General features: G+C 45.4%; 1 protein-coding gene across 1 annotated transcript; it reads right to left on the bottom strand.

Moving 5' to 3' along the window:
* Positions 1–10574: 10574 nt before the first annotated feature.
* On the bottom strand, positions 10575–20570 carry LOC112575405. Its single transcript, XM_025257265.1, has 5 exons — positions 19473–20570; positions 18157–18250; positions 17737–17900; positions 12258–13085; positions 10575–11167 (listed from the first exon to the last, which is right to left on the bottom strand). Exons 1-5 carry the CDS (start codon positions 19503–19505, stop codon positions 10958–10960), a joined length of 1329 nt encoding a protein of 442 aa, XP_025113050.1. The 5' UTR covers positions 19506–20570; the 3' UTR covers positions 10575–10957.
* Between the last annotated feature and the right edge of the window lie 415 nt (positions 20571–20985).

Here is a 20985-nt window from a genome sequence, read left to right as displayed (position 1 = left end):
AAGGAAGTAAGACAAGTACTTAGTGTCGTGTAGTCAGTGTCACGTACTTAGTGTCACGTGCTTAGTGTCACGTACTTAGTGTCACGTACTTAGTGTCACGTATTTACTGTCACGTACTCAGTTTAATGGAATCTCTTCTCGAACACAAACACCGCCTGCAGACATTCAATTAGCACAGCGCCGACAATTAAAGCTCCTTCTGACAGACTTGACTGTGTAGGGGAGCGCTAGTTTCGGTCAGCGCTGACAGAGTCTAGTCCCTCCACCCCACATCACCTTCCACTCCACGCGTGGTCGCGCGAGCGGCGCGCAGCGCGAGACAGGGCAGCAACTGCGGGTGACGTAGTACCCAAGCTGCCCTGTACAAAATGCGGGCGTAGAGCAGCGCCCGCACCGAGTCAGCGGCCCGATGGCGCAACGGTTAGCGCCTGTCACCAATACAGTGAAGGTAACCCCCCCCCCCCATAGTTCGAAATCGCCGCAAGGTGGAAGCACTTTCCTACTAAACAACAACAACAAAAGCGCCCGCACCTGACTCGGTGGCGCAACGGTTAGCGCCTGTCACCAATACAGTGAAGGTTGGCTGCCCAGAGTTCATTTCTCGTCTCGGGCACGTTGTTCTTTCTCTGCACTTGGCATCTGTTTACACGGCTGGCTGCTTGCCGTGATGTAGCCATAGTTGCTAGCACGGCGTAACCCCCCCCCCCTCATAGTGCGAAATCGCCGCAAGGTGGAAGCACTTTCCTACTAAAAACAACAACAGCGCCCGCACCTTTTCTCTCGAGACGAGAATTGGTCCTGCCGTTATGGCAGTTAGAGCGGTTGGAGACTGAGTTAGCGAGAAGTACCAAGGCGCTGAAATATGCATCTGGTCCGCTGGAAATAGCGGCTCGCGACGCTCAGTCTCTTTCCTTTTTCCCTCCCTTGGGTGTTGAGCTAGGTGTTAGGTTCTCTATAGGTAGGTAGGCTAGTATAAGTTTGGTAGTTGTTTTGTTGGTAGATGTATATATTCTGTAAATAAATCTATGTCTTAAACTGTAGCACTTGTGTGAGCGTGTAGTGTCAGCGAATGCTAGTGTGTGTACTGTCCCTGTGTATGTAGTCGTGACACAGCAGAAGAGAACACACGAGAAGGTCCGGCGGAACTAACGCACCGACTGAAAAGACTCTTTACGTGTAGTCAGTAAGTAAAGTAGGGTCTTTTGTGGGCTCCTAGGTCGGCTGTAGCTCGGGTGCGTATGGAAATAGGTATAGAAGAAATAGAACACAACGCGAGGCACGTAAGAACTAGGCGACGCACCCGACTAACGAGAGCCAGAATTTTCGTAGACAGGAAAATTCTCCTAGGGAACTCCCGTCCTCTTCCCTGGACGGACAAAAGAGGAACTATAGTTGTCAGGTTGATGTAGAGAGAGAAGATTTGTTAGTCCCTGTTACAAAAATTAAAGAAGTGGAAGCAGAAGCTAGCGGCAGTGCTTGGTCTGCTGATGTTGAGGTAGAGAGGAAGGAAGATGGGTTGTCCAGAAAACCCAGAAAGTGTTGCAGAAAGGAGGAGAGTATGCAGTGTTGCGAGAAGCGAAGCAGGGTACTGGCTCGTGCGCGTGGACAGGGTTTGACCGATCAGGTTACAGCTAGCGACATGCAGAGGAACTCTGACTTAGGGCTGTGTCCTAGGGAGGTGACGCGTGTTGTGCCTGACGGTGACAGTCCTAGAGACGCGGCGAGCAGGAAAGGTGGCAGCGAGGTCACGCAAAGCGAGCGGGCAGCACCCGCGAGTGATGGTACCTCCGCCGACTGGCCCAAGGGTAGCATGGAGGATGACATGTCTGGCACGTCTCTAGAGGGTAGAGAGGCGGAGGAACAGTGGGAACAGGAGGCTGAAGCTAACGAGGTAGTTAGCGAGGGCAGTTCTGTGTGTGTTCCTAGGGTGCTAGAATGTAATCCCTGTGTGTTACAGGAACAGTGTGGGCAGAAAGAAACTGAAACTAATGAAGTAGCAGTGGCGTAGGAACCAGGGGGGCAGCGGGGGCAGCCGCCCCCCCAAGGAAAATGCAGGGGGGGGGGCAGGAATATCCTTTTGCCCCCCCCCAATATTTGAGACCTAATTCCTCACAAAGAGCAAAGAACAGAAGAAAGGTAGGGGAACGTAGAGAGGAGACAGTCATCACCGTGCGAGTGCGAACGCCGTTCACTGTCAGTTTGCCCCCCGCAACGCCGAACATCTTCCTACGCCACTGAGTAGTTAGTGACAGTAGTTCTTTATGTGTTCCTGGTGTGCTAGTGTGTAGTTCCTGTGTGTTAGAGGAACACTGTAGACAAGACGATAGCAACACCCGTAATGTATGTCACTCTTCCCCCCACCTAATCACTTCACTTCACGTGAGGGAAAAGTGAGTCAAGCCTGTTCGAAGGGCTCGGCAGTCGGGTGTTGGTGAACGCATAACCAACCACGAGTGGAACGCGAAGCCGCCACAAACGTCCGAGCACCTTGCGAGGTTACCAAGGACGCCACCACGCGCCAGGCTGCGAAGTTGCTGAGACCAAAGGGGAGGCGCGTGCTGCACGACTTCTGAACGTGAAGGTGACCACCGGGTGGCCAACCACAAGTGGTGCAAGTATTCTATGGACGCTGGAGAAGATTTGGGAGTTGCCGAAGATGCTTTGCCAAATGCCAAAGTTTGAGACGAACTTTGTCAAGATATTGGTGAACTGCACAAGAAAAGTGAACAAACTGTGAAATGACTTGTGCATTCGGACTTGAGAAACTGATTTATAACTGAAATGTTTTGACATGTTTGATTTTAGAAAATGTTTAGAAACTATTAGATTTGTTTTGGACTAATGTACTTGGTAGTGAGTACATTAGGTCTGATAACATGGGAGTGTACACCCACCTTCTTTCCCTAACCCACTCCTGAGCTAGCGAGAAGTACCATTGTCCCGCAAGGCTATCTGGTCCGCTGGAAATAGAGGCTTGCATTACTCAGCCTCCTTGTCCCCACCCCACGGAGTTAGGTGTTAGGTTATGACAGGCTAGATAGGTAGGTTAGAATCAGTACAGTAATTGTTTTGTATATCATGTAAATAAATCTATGTCTTTAAACCCTAAATACATGTGTAAGCGTGTCAGTGCAAACGAGTGCTAGTGTGTCGTACGTATCTCTCCGCCGTGTGAACGCGTGTAAGGTTTGTGTACTGTCCATGTATGACATTGTATGTAGTCGTGACACAGCGGCAGAGAGAACACGCGAGAAGGTCCGGCGGAACTGACGCACCGATTGAAAAGACACTTTAGTTAGTGTGAGGAAAGTAAAGCAGGTCTTTTGTGGACTCCAAGGTCGGCTGAGTTCGGGTGTAATGGATATGTAAAAAAGAACACATGTAATGGATATGTAAAAATGAACACAACGCGAGGCAGGTAAAAGAGTAGACGACGCATCCGACTAACGAGAGCTAGGATTTTCATAGAGTGGAAAATTCTCCTTGGGAACTTCAGTCCTCTTCCCTGGAACAACAACGAAGAACGGACTGATCGATTGGGATAAGATAAGGTGTAGAATAGGGTGTTAGCGCAGGGTCGGTCAGTCCTGTTACAAATCAATGAATCTCTTAATTCAATGAGGTGGGTTTTGATGGACCACTCGTGTCTGTATTTAGTCTCAGAGTTCTGTCCCCTTTGTTTATCACTGGCAGTAAACAATATCAGACTAAACACTTTAGTGCACGGCACTGACATTACAGTCTGGTGAGACCCTTTGACATCACGTGTACAACATACAGACACATTGACACAGATATGACACTGGTAGACTGATACATTCACACATATATCACACTGGTAGACCGACACATTGACATATATATGACACTGGTAGACTGACACATTGACACATATATGCGACTGGTAGACTGACACATTGACACAGATATCACACTGGTAGACTGACACATTCACACAGATATCACACTAGTAGAATGACACATTGACACAGATATCACACTTGTAGACTGATACACGCACGGATATGATGACACATTACCCCACACACACCTCTGTAACAGACAAACTTGTTGACACTTGTTGTGTAAACAGAGACACGGACCTCGTGATGTAAAAATCTGTAATGACGTCATCTCTCTTACATCAAAAGGCGATGACGTGGTGATAGACTGAGAGTACAAGAGGACAAACACCAAAAGAAAAGTGTTGATGTAAGAGACTGACACACGACTACAGCAGGTCACAGGTGTGTCAGTGTCATTGTAAGTCACCTTCAGGCGGCCTGTCGTCAGGGGAGACAATCACAAGTTGTGACGTACAGCGGGACATGAGGTCAAGTCGGGGAGAGGTAAAGTGGTACAGTTGTAACAACTCGGATCTAAATAACTCGGATTTAGGGTGCTCCAGACACACGACGACTTTTCTCTCCAGACCACGAACACGACGTCCACTAGCCACCCACACCACGTCACCGCGGGCCGTGGCCACGTCCTCGATGTCATCATCTGTCATCACTCGCACTGGGATACCCGCTTCTTGCAGTCCTGTCACCACACCCGACTGACCACTAAATTCACTCCAGTACAACACCAGCACGTCTCTCCACTGTAGACAGGGTGGTGTTGTGCAACCGCTGGTAGAGGTCAATGTTGTAGATGTTGTTGTGCTGCTCTCTGTCAACATGGATATAAACCAGGGGTGGGCAATTAATTTTCCCAAGGGGTCGCATGAGAAATTGGGATGGTTTTAGAGGGCCGGACTAATATAGTTAACTCAGTTTTACCCAATACTGTATATATAGTCAGGGCTTCTGCTATAAGGCTAAATTGTTTGTGGTCCCAGGGACCCCTTCTTCAGTTTTTTTAAGTGGTCCCTGTTCTTTGTCCAAATTTGAAAGGGACCCCATTGACGAAAATTGAAGGGGGCGTATCTTTTATTCCTGAACGATGAAGCATCGGAAGCGTGACGTCAGCGACCTTGCACACTTCCCTTCTAAGCCAACCTCCGCTTCACTCTTTGAAAGCTATGGAACTTGTTCTGGGGGACTAATTCTACAACTTTAAAATACTGTGAAGGGTGGCATAAAGTGAATTGTGACAGGCAAAATAGCTCAAAACCTTAAACTGATGACAGGTCAAGTTACGCGGGATACGCGGGCGGGCCAGCGGGCGGGCCGGTCAGAGACAGGAAGCGTGTCGGATCCGGCCCGCAGGCCGGCCTTTGCCCAGGTCTGATATAAACAATAGCCTCGTGACGTCAATACGTAAACAGAGAGACACATTTCACTAACACACTGTCTTATTTACAAGACTGTTTCTCACCTGTTTGTTATTTATCACACAAGTAAGTGTTTAACTGTAAACAACGTTACACTACACAATACCCACACCTACCTGTAACACCAACACGGAGACTGTGTAGGAAGCTGCCCACCTCACGACCGCACGTCACACAGTCACGTAGCCTGACACCTGAGTGACCCTCACCTCGGTGATACAGTCGTGTGACTGGCGGGCCGTCTGTGTGGTCGGGCACACCTCGCTGTCTGTACGGGTGGACATAACGGTGTTTCGTGATCATCTCATCCTGCTCGACTTCCCTGACGACGGCGGGCGGTGAGCGGAGGGGTCTGGTTAAATGTTCCACTTGCCAGCCGGCGGGTGTGTATTCATGCAAACAACTTGCCGCCCACAGATGGAGACGAGGAACTTGTGTCAGCAACTTGTCACACAAAGTCTGAAAGATCTTGATTCTGTAGCCAAGACTGTAACATAGGATGTCACTACACGTGTTACACTGTGTACTGTTATTAATGTCTGATTTTGTTTGTGTATTATATCTAATATTGTTACCAATGATGTCATCAAGTAAGTGATCTCGCAATAATGACACCTGTTGCTACACAATGTGTGTAACAGCCGATGCTTCAAAAGAAGTCTATGTTGGCAACACAACACCTCCATCAGGTGTCACAACTGTTGAGGAAACATCACCTGTTAAGCACCAAATAGTTTTAATCCGATAAATGCTGACAGCATCTACCTGTGTGTCTATCATCACATCACACGCTGTACAACTCACCTGTACTCACTGCCTACTTCATCAGCGATGACGTACAACGACCCTCCGCTCGCCGCCTGTGACAAGTCGTTGACGGCCTTCTCCACGTCTTTATCGTCATCAAGTTCATACTGCAGGAGGTGAGGCTGACCGGGTGACACACCTGCTGACTGTTGTGTCTTTACTGTCTGCAGCAACAGGTGATACAACATGATGCACGCTGCACGACTCCCCATCCACGTACTGACAACGTAGACGTGGTGACCACACCGCAGCACTGTATGGCCATCAGCAGCAGCACCACAGTTTTACCTGTACCGGGCGGTCCGGTGACAAAGAGTGTGGGAGGCGCCGTGTGTAGCAGGTGAACTTGCTCCGGGAAGAGTGTGATTACAGCAGTATAGCACTCTCCTGTCCACCACACGGCCTGACCCAGGGTCTTGACACTCACACGTGGAGGACATGTGCATGGCACACTCACTGTTGTCGCCGGACCGCAGAACCTGCAACAAACAAATGTTGGATACTTGAGCTCATCTTACTATTAAAATAAACATCACATCAACTGTTGTGACAAACCCTGTATATTGAGTGATTTACATTATTTACTACAAGTGGTTTGTTACATTCAGTAATAACTTTTTCTGCCTTGACGTACTAATGTACTTCTCTGATAAGAAACAAAAACAAAAAGTGAAAGTAGTTACTACATTCTCTCTCTCTCTTTGTCACTAACGGTCTACTGTCTACTAACAGTTGTACATGTCGCGGTGAAGTATGAATTCTTCTCTCTAACTTTATTTTCTTCACCAATAAATACTGTCACCTCTGCTAACTTTGTGAAAATAGTTTAGTTGAGTGAATAAACAAATTAACCTGACATTACTGTTCCAAATTGTACAGAATCTTCATAAAATATTTACAGTAAAGCCTCGATTTCACGTTTCTCAAGGGACCGCCATAATAAACGTTACATGGAGGAAACACTTTATTTACTTCAGATGACACCCAGACACGGAGACAGTATGACAGACACCGCATGTCACAATCCTGTGTAAACATGTCACGATGTCAAAGTCCAACAGGTGAGCAGCAAGGTTGTGACCGTGTGTAAACAAGACTTGATGTCCCCGTGGGGAGGAACTGATCCAAGGTGGCCTGTCCTCTGAGTTGTGCTGGTGTTTACATCACGTGTCCTGTGAGTTGTGCTCGTGTTTACATCACGTGTTCCGCACGTGGCACGTGTCCCAACATGTCGCTGCCCCCAGAGGTTTTAAGGCCAACTTCACTCACGTGACCAGCGCTGTGAGGGCTTCGGACACTTGTTGGTGGTGGACCTCTTGATTGTCAATAGTCGTCGTCGTCACTTCCGGCATCGCCATTGACTCCATCCCCGCTGTGTGTCACAGCGGCAGCTTCCTCACATATTTTAAGAGACAGTACATCTCAAGTTTCCAAGCTCTCGTCGCAAATAACTAAACCGTCCAATTTGAATTTAGATGCACCAGAGGTTACTCTGTCCCAATCATCTCGTAGAACTTCATCATTCAGCTCACATCGTCAGTATCATCACCGTCATGTACAACGTCCGGCACACCTGACTGAACATTGAAACCAGCCTCGGCGATACAGTCCCCATAGTTGACGACTTAATTGCAGTTCATGATGCAGCCACAAAGTTCATGACCCTTAACATGTCCATATTCATGTCCGAAACACTTCAAGGTCAAGGAGCGTCACAAGTTTTTAAATAATATTGCACGATACAAATGCTTTAAATTCAGGTTGATCTCGTAATTCCTTGTTTCCTGTTTTATCCCCTGACATTTTCTCCCCGCACTTTCAGTTTTGACAGGATACAAAGTAGAAAATAAGCTAGTTTCACTGACATTGTAGATATTTCTGTGTAGCCGTGTAAAAGCTGCGGCAGGTCACAGCCTTTCTGTGGCTGACAATGTGTTGAGGAGGTGAAAGTATAAATACGATACCCACACAGTCACACACACTGTGTACCATTTCTCTCCTTCCCTGGACAAGCGAGTAGAAGCCACATCCTGTAGAGATAAACACGTTGTCACGCTAGAGTAGTACTAGTGATAGGGCTATATTGTGGGTTTTGCACTTCTGTTCTCTCTCACGAGAACGTCGGACGCGCATGTAAACTGACTGACAGAAGGAATAGTTAGCCTTTGGCAGTGCTGACCGTAAGATTAACAAAGTCCAGGCAATGTCACGGCCACTGACCTAGGAGCAGTCATCGCTTCAGGCGTATGTCCGCTAATTAATAGACCGTTCACGTTACGACGGACACAACACGTAAGGTCACGACGTAAGGCGCCAGGACTACGTACCATGTTAGTAGTAAGAAAGTGGAAACCTAAATGCTGGGGGACCTTGTCTCACACTAACGGTGATGCGTGATTAGTTGTAGCGGTATGTCATGTGGTATGACTGACCAATCGAGTGCAAGTGTCACTCGAGACAGCGAGTTAATACTGGGTTGGGAACCAAATTCGAGGCCTTTTGCTACTTGACTCTTGGAGGGTGAGCATCAAAAGAGGACTTCACAATTCGTCTTTCCCACCTGCTGGTCAGCTATCACCAATCAGATAAGAGTCGCGGAGTAGGGACAGACGAAGAAAGTGTATACCTGCTCATCAACCTGAGTGGAAGAAAAGAACGACCTCTAAACCTGCGATCCCACGATCAACTCCTGACATCGTAGTGGAGAAATTGCTGTGGTCCAGGCCTGCTGGTGACGGAAACAAGGTGCACGTGGACGATTCGCCTGAGAGCTCGTCCCAACTCTCTACATCGCATATCTCTCGTCGCGTTGCCGGCCAACAGATGACCAGGGTCATCGGGCATCATTTCTTCTGTGTCGCGTAAGAGAGCTCTCCATACAGCAAGCGCAATAGTAAAAATCTCAAGTGACAGTTGTGTTTCCAGCAGAGACTAACACCCCACACAGAGAGGACACTTCGGTGAAGCTAAGTACATTGTATGGAGTGAGTGTGTGGTGGTGTGAGAGTGATGGTTAAGAATAGATTAATTGACTCACTAGGTATCTGGATTAGTATTAAGGAGTAAGTTGACGGGACACCCTAGATAAGGGTCACTAGCCGAGAGAGGGATTTAGTGCATTTGCGTATTCTTTTTATTCCTTCATTGTTTTGTAAGCTCTCGGCATTTGTTTATGTGACTCAATAAGTATTTTCGCTTACACTAAAATTGCGTTGTGTTGTATGTTGGGGTGTGCGCTGGGGGCTGGAGTCTGTAATTAGCGTTAATTAGTAATTTATTGAAAGTGCATCGTGCACATGATTATGTCGGCGTGGATGGCACAGTAGTCGAGAGTGTAGTAAAGACCTGACTACGAGGCTCTGCCCATCACACGTGCCCAGACCCCACAGGGTGAGCGACACAAGTCAAGGGCCGAAAGTGAGCCACAGAGTAGCGCCCCCTGATTGTCTACATCGTTTAGAAGACTTTGTAAAATGTTTTTTTCAATAACAAAGATCGTAATCAGCAGTAGTTGTTGGTTGTATGTTCGTCATATGTGTGTGCCGCACAATAAAGGTCACAACGACATTTTAATGTGACGTGTAGCACGTGCCGTGTTGTAACATCAGGCAATGTTCGTGTAGACTAAATACCCGGTTATTAGGATCAAAATGATGGCGCGCAAATGTGGTCTCATTCACCGGAATCGACTGTATTTGCTGGGGTTTGTTAGTGTTTTATGTGGTGCCAGCAAATAAGGCTACATCACACAAGTTTGCTGGGGAAGGGCTAGCAACGTTTGTGATGCTGTGTGTCACCCGGCACATCACTCTCGGTAAGACCGTCTATAGGGCCACCTTAGATGGTAGTCAAAGCAGAGACAGAGAAAAACAAACTAGTCACGAAAGAAAGTAAATCAATGATTTACATCAAAAAAGCAGAGATGATGGAGAGACGATAGTAACACGAGAATGAAGAGAGGAAAAGAAGACTTAGGAATGCAATGTGACAGTGAGGTAACACGACTATAGACAGCGATGTCACACTCATACTAAGGTAACACAGCTATAGACAACACATCTTGTAATAGTCTAATATTAACGATAAGCAGTTTATAATTCAAGCTAACAGGTCTGACAACAGACTGCCTTCACAGTGCGGGACTGTTCTTCTCCGTATCAACACCGGGGCTTTAGTTTAGTTTAGTTCTTGTTACTCCTCTAGGAACATAGGGCCTCATTGTGGTTTCTGTAACAGCTTTTTTTTACATGAGTGGATTGTTAGCCCAAGGCAAACACCAACCTAGAGGCCCAGGGTGCAACATTTTAGTCTGGCCCCTCCCCTGACAGACCAGTTGGGCTTGCTTACTCACAGGCTCCTTTGTATGTAGCCCTGGTCACATGATCGCTCCGGTACAACAGACAGAGGTCTGTAATTAACTGTCCTCTAAACAGAACACTGGGAGATGAGGGGTTAATGCGTGACTGTAATCAACAGTGAATATTTAAGGTGGTGAGACAGACACTCACCAGGTGGCGGGAGACTAGTAGACAGACATCCTTGTATACTTGACTGTGTGACACTTGTTCAGTCTGTGTCTTGTGTCTTATAAACATGTGTGTTTACAGCGTGTACACAACAACAGCTACTTAATAAATAAACAACATAAACAACGGGTGAGTGGCTCAAAGCTCAAGAGTGTTCAGTGCCGATGAAGGTGAGATGGAGGAGGTTGTGGGAGGATGTGATGACAGTAGACCTGACATCTTGTCATCTCAATATCAATGTCACCACTGACTGTCACACACGTGCATTTGATATCAAATGTTATTTACACGTCAACACTCGTACAGTGTTAGTTTATGTTGTGATACTCATTGTACACAGTGTATCTTACCGTGCTACTAGTGTCCTGTACACGTGACGTGTCATGTGACTGTCAGGCCCAGACACAGTCACACGTCGTGTCCACCATTCGCCGAGTTTCTTTAACACGTGACTACTGACGTCACACGGGGTCTTGGGGTCAGACAACTGATCACAGCACAGACACACACCAGTGATGTCGACGGGGTTAGTTGTTTTTAGACAGCGATGTAGGTCCTGTGACAGAATTTTGTGATATAAAAAAAGTTTTCGAACATGACGGCAAAAGAGCAGGTCACTACAAGCTTTTAACATAAAAGAGATAAAACTATTTATATTCCGGAACAACCTCTCTGGATCTGAAGGTTAGTTTGCTTACGTATATTTAAATGTTGCTGTACATAAGATGCTATTCAATAGGTAAAGATATGTGTATGTATATATGGGTAGAAGTATAACGAACATACCTGTATATAATTAATGTTCCTTGGTAAGACAATACACCTGATGATCATATTATACTTAGGTTTGAATTCTATGAAAATGGCTATTTGCCTATAGAATGTCGTAGACATACTATGTTGTATTGTAAATACTGTAAATATCTCACACCTGTAAATGTAACATTTTAGTGATGGGTGTTCTTGCAGGAAAAGATGGATGACAATCTCCGAACTCCCACGAAAAATATCAAACGGACACAACAGGAACAGGGCCACCAACGTGGTCACAACACAGTATCATGTCAAGCACGACGAATGCAATGTCAGGTTAAATGATCGTGAAGACAAGTTGACAGTCGAGCGGACGATTGTTCGGACACCTAGACAGATCCTTGAATCGATAGTTGATCGGTTCTGATCGGATCAGGATGGAAGGGGAACAGGTATCCCATGCACGACCATCGCTCGCCCTAAATTGCAGAACAACAAATGGAGGGCAACACGAACAGTGACTCCTGTGGTGTCCCTCACTAAGCGCTACACTTCCGGTATTTCATTGGATAGCCGCTACTTATCTAACCTCACTGCCTCTACCCTGGTACCAGCGATTTAAGATGCTTATCGGCAACCGACTAACAAACTAATTTATGGCCACCTACTACATAAGCTAACTTTATTATCCAGGTCGGCATAAAATGTTTTTCCTTTCTAGTCGTCTGTTGATCTCAACGTAAGTCTCCACTGACATCACTTTACTAAATTCAAAAACAGTATGAAAAGGAAAGCGAAACAGTTATAAAACAGAACCACTGTATGTACAATATTCAACATAATATCAAAACAATCGCATTTATTCTTTTGAAAATAGGGAGACTGATGTTTACCTCAGTGAGCTGTGAGTCGTGAGAGATGGCCTGCTGTACCTGGTCAGTCGTGAGGTTAGGGACGGCGATGGTCTTAGTGATGTGCAGACCGGGAGCGATGTCGGACACCAGGTGAGACAACATGGCCTCCGCATTGTCCAGCTGTGACACAGCGTCTCTCAGCTTCTTTCTAATGGTCTTCTCAACATCCTCTTTTGACATTTTATGATCGTTTGTGATGTCACCGAACGACATGACATTGCAGACGACAAGACCGTAATGTCTGTGAATAAGAAGCACATCAAATTTTCCCTGTTTCCAGTTGTGTGGCAAGTCAGGAGGTAGGCTGGAGGCTCGGGGTAACTGGGCAGCCGCCACAGCAAAACCAGGTTCACTCAGATATTGTCCGAAGTGGAGTCGAGTGATTCCAAATAAGACTTCTCCTTTCTTTTCTGACAAACTCTGAAGACAGAAGAGAACTTGATTCATGGCTGTGTCATCTCTGATGTCACTGTCCTGGACAGTAGCAGGTTGAGAAATGGAAGTCTCAGCTGTTTCTGATGGAGTTGTCACCTGCGTGTTTGAGGTTAAGACATCTTGATGTTGTGGATCGTGTGTTTTTGATGACTTTAGTAAAGATCCTTTTTTTTGTAAAAGACCACTTCGTTGACTTGCTTTTTCATAGCGGGAGTCAAGGACTCTGATATCCTGACCAGCAACCGTCTCTCTGGTCATCGGCACGCGGTTGAAGTAGACAGGAGGCAGGAAGTAGGCGCGAGACTGGAGATCAGGGTACGATGCCTTAACCCACTGGAGCCAGAATGTCTGGGCTTGGTCTGGCAGTGTGTCCTGTGTGTAAGCAACAACAGTTTACTTGGCGTCAACACTTAGTTCACATTTGTATCTTTTTCATAAATGGCGTTAGTTTAAGTCATTTGATTGTCGGAAAAGTAATGCATACTTCTATATTTGTCTAAGCACACTTATCTATGTGTGCAACACATTCCATTCAAGTTCCCATAAACTGTAACTGCTGATCATATCGTTTGAGGTGAATCGTGGTGTCGGCAACAAGACCGTTTGCACAACTTGTTTAATCTATTCATTTATTCATCGACAATAGTGATCGGTCGCTTCAAATAAGATCGACTTCTTCACGTTTAACAAACATATTACAGATGTTCATACGCGCCGTCAAATGAAGGTCTTTCAGTTTATGAGGAACACAAGTATCGAGCTTATCGCAGCTTAGTCAAATTATTGAGGTAAACGCTTCCATGATGAATGTTCAATGTTTCTGCCATCTGTTGTGTCGTGTTAGAGTCATGTCCCTTCGCCTAACTGGCTGGAGGGGACGAGCTCTGACGTTTTTGTATCTTCTGTGGATCTACGATGAGTTTTGGTTTCTCCAATTCATCTGTAATGTTTGCTCAACCGTTCGCCTCTGTTGTGAGTTGTTATTCTGTGCTGGTGCTGCGTCATTACAATAGACATCTTCGTCCACTAACGGCTTCCGTCTCATGTTCTTTCATCTTGCTTTGGATTTTTGACTGTAGTGGATTTTGTGCCTTTTTTAACTGACAATTTTAGTTGTTGTAGCAGTATGGACCAGTGTAGACCATGCCGTTTTCCATTTTTGATTTACGAACCACGTACGTTGCTGCATGATGTGTAGATTCTTGATGCGCGTCAGTGATGTCGTCTGGAGATGAGATGCGTATGTATGTATGTTATCCTGCATCTTCTTCCCGGCATGTCACTGACTACTGTCTCCTTCGTTTCTTCAGCGCCAGGACTGTGCTCTGCTCTAAACCGTCTTGGCTTAAAACTTATTAACATCTTATCTGAACTTAGGGCCGTTGAGAGCCGGCATAGGCCCTGGGGCAGAGGACTTGGTAAAACAAGTAGTTGGTCGATTTCATAGAGTCCAGAGTGATGAGAAGTTAAAGACAAACAAAAGTTCTGTCAGACTAATCAGTAACAAAGCATTGTGTTTGTTCCGAATATCAAATGTCTGATTCTCCACCAGCGAGTCAGCCTTAAGACATCCCTTCGCCACCACTGGCATAAAACAAGGCGAGGGTCACTGTCGACATGAATGAGTTATCGTCATCTAAAGTGGTCATCGTGAAGTTTGACAGTGTGGTCTGTGTCGATCAGCTATATACAGGTCACAAAGATACAACCACACTGCATGTAGCTCAGCACTCGCCAACAGGATTGAAGCCTGACAAATCAGCATTCTTTGTGAAATTTGGAGATGCTGGTCAAACGGACGCTGCTGTACTTGGTCATGACACGAATAATGTTGGTGGTGCTGGCACAGCAGGGCAAAGCACCCGATGATCTTACCCTTCATTTTTCCTACAATGCCCTGAGAACACCCCAAATGGCACGATCCTTTTTAACTTGACGGCCAGATATAAATCAAAATCAAAATCAAATCAAAACAGACTTTATTGTCTGCCCAGGAGGACAGAAATTTGTCTTTGCTCACATACCCATACAGACATTTAACACACAGTTAGAAGTAAAAGTGAGGAGTAAAATAGTGTTGATTGCACCAGTCCATCAAAGCAGTGTATGTTTATCCTAACAACAAACCTTGGGTGACCAAGGGCCTAAAAGCACTGCTTAACAAAAAGAAACATTTGTTCATCACGGGCAGAAGCCCACGACAGAAGATTAGTACATAGCATGATGCTATCCGTTGGGTGGGCAGAGGCTCTACGAGCATACTAGTTAGTCCGCTTTCAGTAGTTTGCCGGTGGACCAACGAGTGTCGACGAGATTGAAACAGAGGTCGAGTTAGCTCTCGCCCTAAACCCGATGTCTCAGAATGCGGCTCGTGGTTACATCTTGAGCTCGCTGGAGGGACCTACCAGACGTCGAGTTATGATGCTTCCGCATGACGCAAGAGATACGCCGAGAAAGATCTTGGGTGTCCTAGTGGAGGCGTACGGCGAACGGAAAGAAAAAAAAAAAAAAAAATTCAGTGCCACAGCAACGTGATGAGGTGGTCGACGAATACGCCGCGAAGCTCCAGAATTTAAGCAGGCGAGGTAGAAGGCGGCGCAGAGCGTCGAAGTGGCGGCGATTGACACCATCTCGGAGGACTGCAGCCCGACGGTCAGGGAAAGTGACTGCCCCCGTTTTCCGTAACAGGATGACAGGGAAATAAAGTGTAGCTGGCCTGACTGGAAAGTGTCCGACGGCGGAGGTTGTCATTTATGGCAGTTGAGTGATGGCGTTGCTCGACACCGGCAGTGAGGTAACGACGGTCACTGACGAGTGGGCACGAGGCACATACAGGACTTACAGCTAAAACAAACTCAGGAGTGGCGGTGGTGGACATGTTTACGGCCAGCGTCTGAGGACGTTCCTATCCTGGTGGTCAAGGACCTGGTCGATGTGGTCACAAGTGAGCGCAGGAGGCGCGTGTCGCTTCTACTAGGGAAGAACGTCCTTGATCGGATAATGGACTCTACCGCAGATGTGGCGCAGGCAGTACAGGCAGCCGTGCATGAAGCTCATCTTGAGAAGACATTGTCAACAAAAGGACTGGCTAGGGCCGCTGGCAACACGCCCGTTCCAGGATGCCAATGGGTCTGACGTCCACACCAGCCACTTTCCAGAGGTTAATGCAGACCACCATGCCGAACTTTTAATTTCAGTCCTTTCTTGTGTACCTAGACGATCATTTGGTATACTCCAAGATAAAGGACATTCAACTGCGGGAGGCGCCATACCTTCAGGATGACGACAGTGAAGAGGAAACGCCAGGGTGGTATGCTACTCTTCCAAACATCACCACAGAACTCTTGTGACAATGCCTGTGGTGCCAGAAGTAACAGTGTCTGTGGTGTCAGATGACAGTACCAGAAATGACAGTCCCTATCGTGTCCGAACCGCGCAGATCGCAGCGACTTACCGCGAGACAGGCAACAACTCGCACAAAGTGTAGGATGAAACAGTTCGTGCGACGCTATGCCATGGCAATATGAATACCATGGATATATTTTTTAGTTGCGGTGATCGGTGACACCGTAGATGACACGTAAGCATTGATCAGTTGTTTATTTTGCTATTTGTTCATTTTTCTTCAACTTTACCGCGGCTGCGTCCAGAAAATGTCATTGACAAGAATGACACACAAAGTGATGGCTGACAATAGATGTCAGCACTCTCTCTTCTTCAGTCTCTGTTTGATTCCTCCTGAGTCCTTGTGCCTTTATTTAGGATGGTGATGGCATATACTGGCCATCGTCGATATGTTACTATGACATCTGCTTCCCAGCAATACGTTACAGTCGAGCTAGTCACAGGATCCAATGGTGTGTGGAATATCAGACTAAACACTAAACTCGACAGAGAGAAACAGGATCAAATATAGCTGAATTTCGACATTCAGGATGATGTTGTTCAAGTCAGCACCACGTTGTATGTCCATGATGTCAATGACAGCACTTCCAAGTTGGAGAAACTTTTCTTTGCTGCTGATGTTAACGACAGCACACGTGTGGAAACAACTGTCTTCGCTAACATCAAAACAACAGACCCGGACGAGGGCATAGGCCACACAGTTTCATACAACATGACTTGTTTTACATTATTTATTTTGTTTTTATTGCGCAAAGAGCATTCTTATGAATGGACACCTGCGCGTTATAAATCATCATCATCATCATCATCATCATCATCATCATCATCATCATCGTGTCACGTGGGTTTCACTCAACCAATGCTTTTATTATGACGTCATCAAACAGTGAGCCTCCATGACCGTGATCGAAATCACCAGCACAGAATTCGTGAACCATCGTATGCTGCTGATGTTCCTCTGAAGCGTTGTGAAGTTTTGCTCAACTTTTTTCCGTGATCTTACCTTTACTGAAGTAAAACAGTAAAATATGGCGAAAATGCACAGCTGGGTCTTCCATCTTCACCTTGTTGTAAAATCTCTAAAGCTCAGCCAAATCGCTCAATTTTCGTTTTTGAATAAAATTGTTTTAGAACTCTCGGCTGTCAAATTAGTTACGAAAGATTCTACTTTAAAAAATAAATTCCATCGATTGCAAAGCTGCCTCTTGACTCTTCCCAGAACCCAATAGAAACGCTGTTCACTTGAGAAAAGCAAATTTCTGTTAAAATGTTGTTGACGTCTCTAAGTTTTTAGCCTTTTAATCATAATATTACTTGTTGCTTTCAACCCATGATTTGAGTAATAATTGTTAATTTCTCTGAATTTTTCTTTTAGTATTCTGCTGCCTAGAGTTGTTATTGTTGATCAATGTATCTATTGTTATATCTTTTGTTTTAGCTACAGCCTACCACTGTTAGCTACTATCGCTGTTAGCTACCAAGGTTCACTGTTACCTATCATCATCCACTGTTACTACTCTTCACTTTCAGTTGTTGCTGTTTATTGTAGTTTCTACAGGTATGTTTTAACTGCTCATTGTAGCCCTCGTCTACTCTCGGCAGTCACTACTACACTAACCTGAACACCAGTCACCTGACGGATGAGTCTGACCACAGCCTCGATCTTAGATGGAACACCGCGGATGATGATAATCTTCATACCTGGTACAGGTGAGGGGTGAGGGTCGAACTGTACATCAGTGCCTGTCTTCTTACCGATCTCTTCAAGTGGACATTTATTTCCTAAGAAGCAAGGGATGCATTTTAATTGTAAACAATTTTACATTCTTAACATGGCTACCTACTGTGTCACTTTACTAAACAAAATCCAAAGTTAAATGTATGAAATGTATTTCTATCATGAAGCTACTTATCTCTCCTTCGGCAATATTCCTCACTGTCCTTAAACACAACTCACCGTATCTGTCAAAGCCACGTGTAGATGAACACATCTCACCAACAGCAGTAAGAACTCATGTGTATGTTAAATACAACTCACCAACATCTGTAAGAAGTTCAGCATGTTCATCAGTCACTGCGTGTAGGTAAACTTTGACCCGACCTCCACCAGCGACCTTCTTCTGGCGTTTGCCCTGTTGTTAGACAGGAGAGAGAGAAATTATAATCAGGACACTATGTATGTAAACTCTTATAAAAACGTTAATGACATAATGCGAACTTTAAGGTATTGACATAAAAAGCGTATGTGACATGATGTGGACACTTTACTGTAGTGATATAAACAGAAAAACGCAGCAGCAATACATGTTACTATCACGTGACTGTATTACTTGACAAAAACGAATAAAATTTCTTCCTACGGCTAGGACATGGGGTAGAATGATGTGTATTGACGAAAAGGTCGGTGACTCCCTACAATTGTGTGGGTACAGCTTGCTTTAGTGGAGGACACCTCTACAAGACTGTGGTTATCATACACACTCTCCTCAGCTCACACACTTCACTTCCTGTTTGTCGTCACGACGACTGACAATCACAAAGTCACGTGTAGTCACAGACCATTGCCGTCTGGCTGGATGGGAAGCTGAGAAGGTGTGCGGATGGCAAGTGATTTGCGTGTGAGTGGCCAGGTGTGTCAGGTCCCCGGGTGTGTGTGAGTGCCCAGGTATTCGTGTGTACAAGTATCTCACGACGGCCACCTTCTCTTTGATGTAACGGCTTCGTTAAAAGGCTCAACCAGTATAAATTGTGAAGCTCCAGCATTTACTTTCGTATTGGAGTAGTCTGACCATTGAACCAGTTAAGGTTCCTGAGATTTCCTCGTGTTCTTATTCTGACCAGACTTGTTTGGAGGAAGATAATCTGCTTAAAATTGAGTTAGGTGTGTCAGCAATTGCTTTGATTCATCAAATCTTTCGGTTTCGCGTCTTCAGATATTTTGTGCCAATCTTGTCAGTTGCGAATATTCATGTTCTTTCCTTTGCATAAAGTAAATAGCTGAATGTACATGACAAGATGGGAAATATTACGAAATTTTATAACCAAAATGATTGTTAGATTTTTTAGAACTATATTTTTCTCTCAGTAAATGATTGCATTACCACAGTAAATTCTCTTCAATTTCTTTTTTACGGATTCCTTTACAAACACTTGTCCAACCTGAACATATCATCTGATTCACCTGATAAACAGAGGGCTGTTGTTGCAACATCTGAAACTAGAGTCTGATAATGCTGTTTAATGACGAATAAATAAATTATTGCGCTGCTCAGACTCCGGCAACACTAGTCAGTAGAGACTGTGTGACTCTTATCACAACATACCCGCCAGTAGATTATGTACTCGTTGTCTCACCTGTTGTGATGAAGGTGGCTGAGGTCCAGCCATGGCTAGAGATGTCCTCCTCTCATACAACAAAGTGTGTTGGAAACAGGAGACCTTTTTTGCTTCTCCTTCTCCAGAACCGGGTCCAATGGCGGGCTGGTTGCGGCCCTATGCTCCACTGGGGGCCAATAGGACCAAGAAGAAGAAGTAGTAAAAAAGGCACTAACAAAGAACTTCCAGACCTCATCAATAGACTGACAGACGATTCAAATGCATATGGAATTGAGACCAGCACTGAAAAGACCAGAGTTATGATCCAGGCAGTGACAAAGTTCTATATAAACTGGGTACAGCTTGAACAGCTCATCAGCTTCAGATACTTAGCAACCACCCTCTCCAAGGACGACAGTCGCTTCGCCAGATACCCGCATCAAGATCGCAACAACAACAGTGGCAATGGCTAGACTAGATAGTATCTGGCATAGCCATAGCAATACGTTCGATACCACGGACAAGCTGTACAATACCTGGTAGTGTCCATCCTGCTCTACGGATGTAACGCGTGCGCTTTGCTCACCGAAACTCAGGACAAAGTTTGGTAACCGTGATGGTTGATGTTGTCAACTAGACGGATTTTTTTCTTTTTTCTTTGTTTGTTTGGTTTTTTTGTTTTGTTTTTCTTTTGTGGTTTTTTTTTTTTTGTACTTTCTTTTGACGCCCGGCAACTGAAAAGCCAGGCAGTGAACAAATCTTATCAAAGTGTTTAGTGAGCGAACAGGTGTCGTGTAAGCTGCAGGCCGTGATATGCACGTAGTGTAAATAAATTCTTTCGTTTGTTCTACCCTGCTGGTGTGACCAGAGACGTTATACCCTACTACGTCTCTGGTGTGACACAGGTCGCAGTCGGAAGACATGATGTCGAAGCTTCATTTAACAAGTTAGTAGTGTAAGTGGTCCACAGAGACAGTCTTCAATATTCATGCTAATCTTTACAGTCACACAATTTTGTACTAATACTATGAACTGTCTACACTGGTGTAACGGTTATTTGGTGTAAATATTCCAGTTACATACCCGATCTTTGATCACAGCAGGAAGACAATCTTCAGACAGAAGGTAAATCAAGTATCAACACGGTTGTCGCCATGGAGACGATACGTCATTGGGTCTTGGAGACATCACGTGACCGTAGTTTTTTTCCACAAAATCAGTTTATGATGTCCGCAGATTAATTTAACTTCACTGACAACATGCGTTTCTGCAGATTATTATTATTTATTTAAATATTCTTATTCTTATCAATTTGACCATGACATTCGTTCAAAGCGACCTGGTGACTAACACACAATCTCGGGAGGAAAAAGTGTTCATTCCTTTTTTATGTTACACAAAGTGCCCTGACCCTATGCCATGCCGAGGTCAAAGGTTATCGCTCGGTGTATAAAGTGTTCTGGGTGGAATAGATGTTTCTCTGTCCTACTACAGCAGACAGTCCGTCTCCAGTCCTCTCTCCTCTATGATCCTCCATCTCCTAACTCACAAG

This window comes from Pomacea canaliculata, linkage group LG11, assembly GCF_003073045.1.
Source record: "Pomacea canaliculata isolate SZHN2017 linkage group LG11, ASM307304v1, whole genome shotgun sequence".
Taxonomy (NCBI): Eukaryota; Metazoa; Mollusca; class Gastropoda; order Architaenioglossa; family Ampullariidae; genus Pomacea; species Pomacea canaliculata.
Note: the sequence above shows the minus strand (reverse complement) of the source record. Positions and strands in the feature narration are given on the sequence as shown.

Coding starts and splice junctions, on each gene's coding strand:
- LOC112575405 (XM_025257265.1), bottom strand. CDS start 19,505: ATGGCTGGACCTCAGCCACCTTCATCACAACAG. Junction 17,901..18,156: donor TGAACTTCTTACAGATGTTG/GTGAGTTGTATT, acceptor CTTGCTTCTTAG/GAAATAAATGTCCACTTGAA. Junction 13,086..17,736: donor GTCAGGTGACTGGTGTTCAG/GTTAGTGTAGTA, acceptor GCTTACACACAG/GACACACTGCCAGACCAAGC.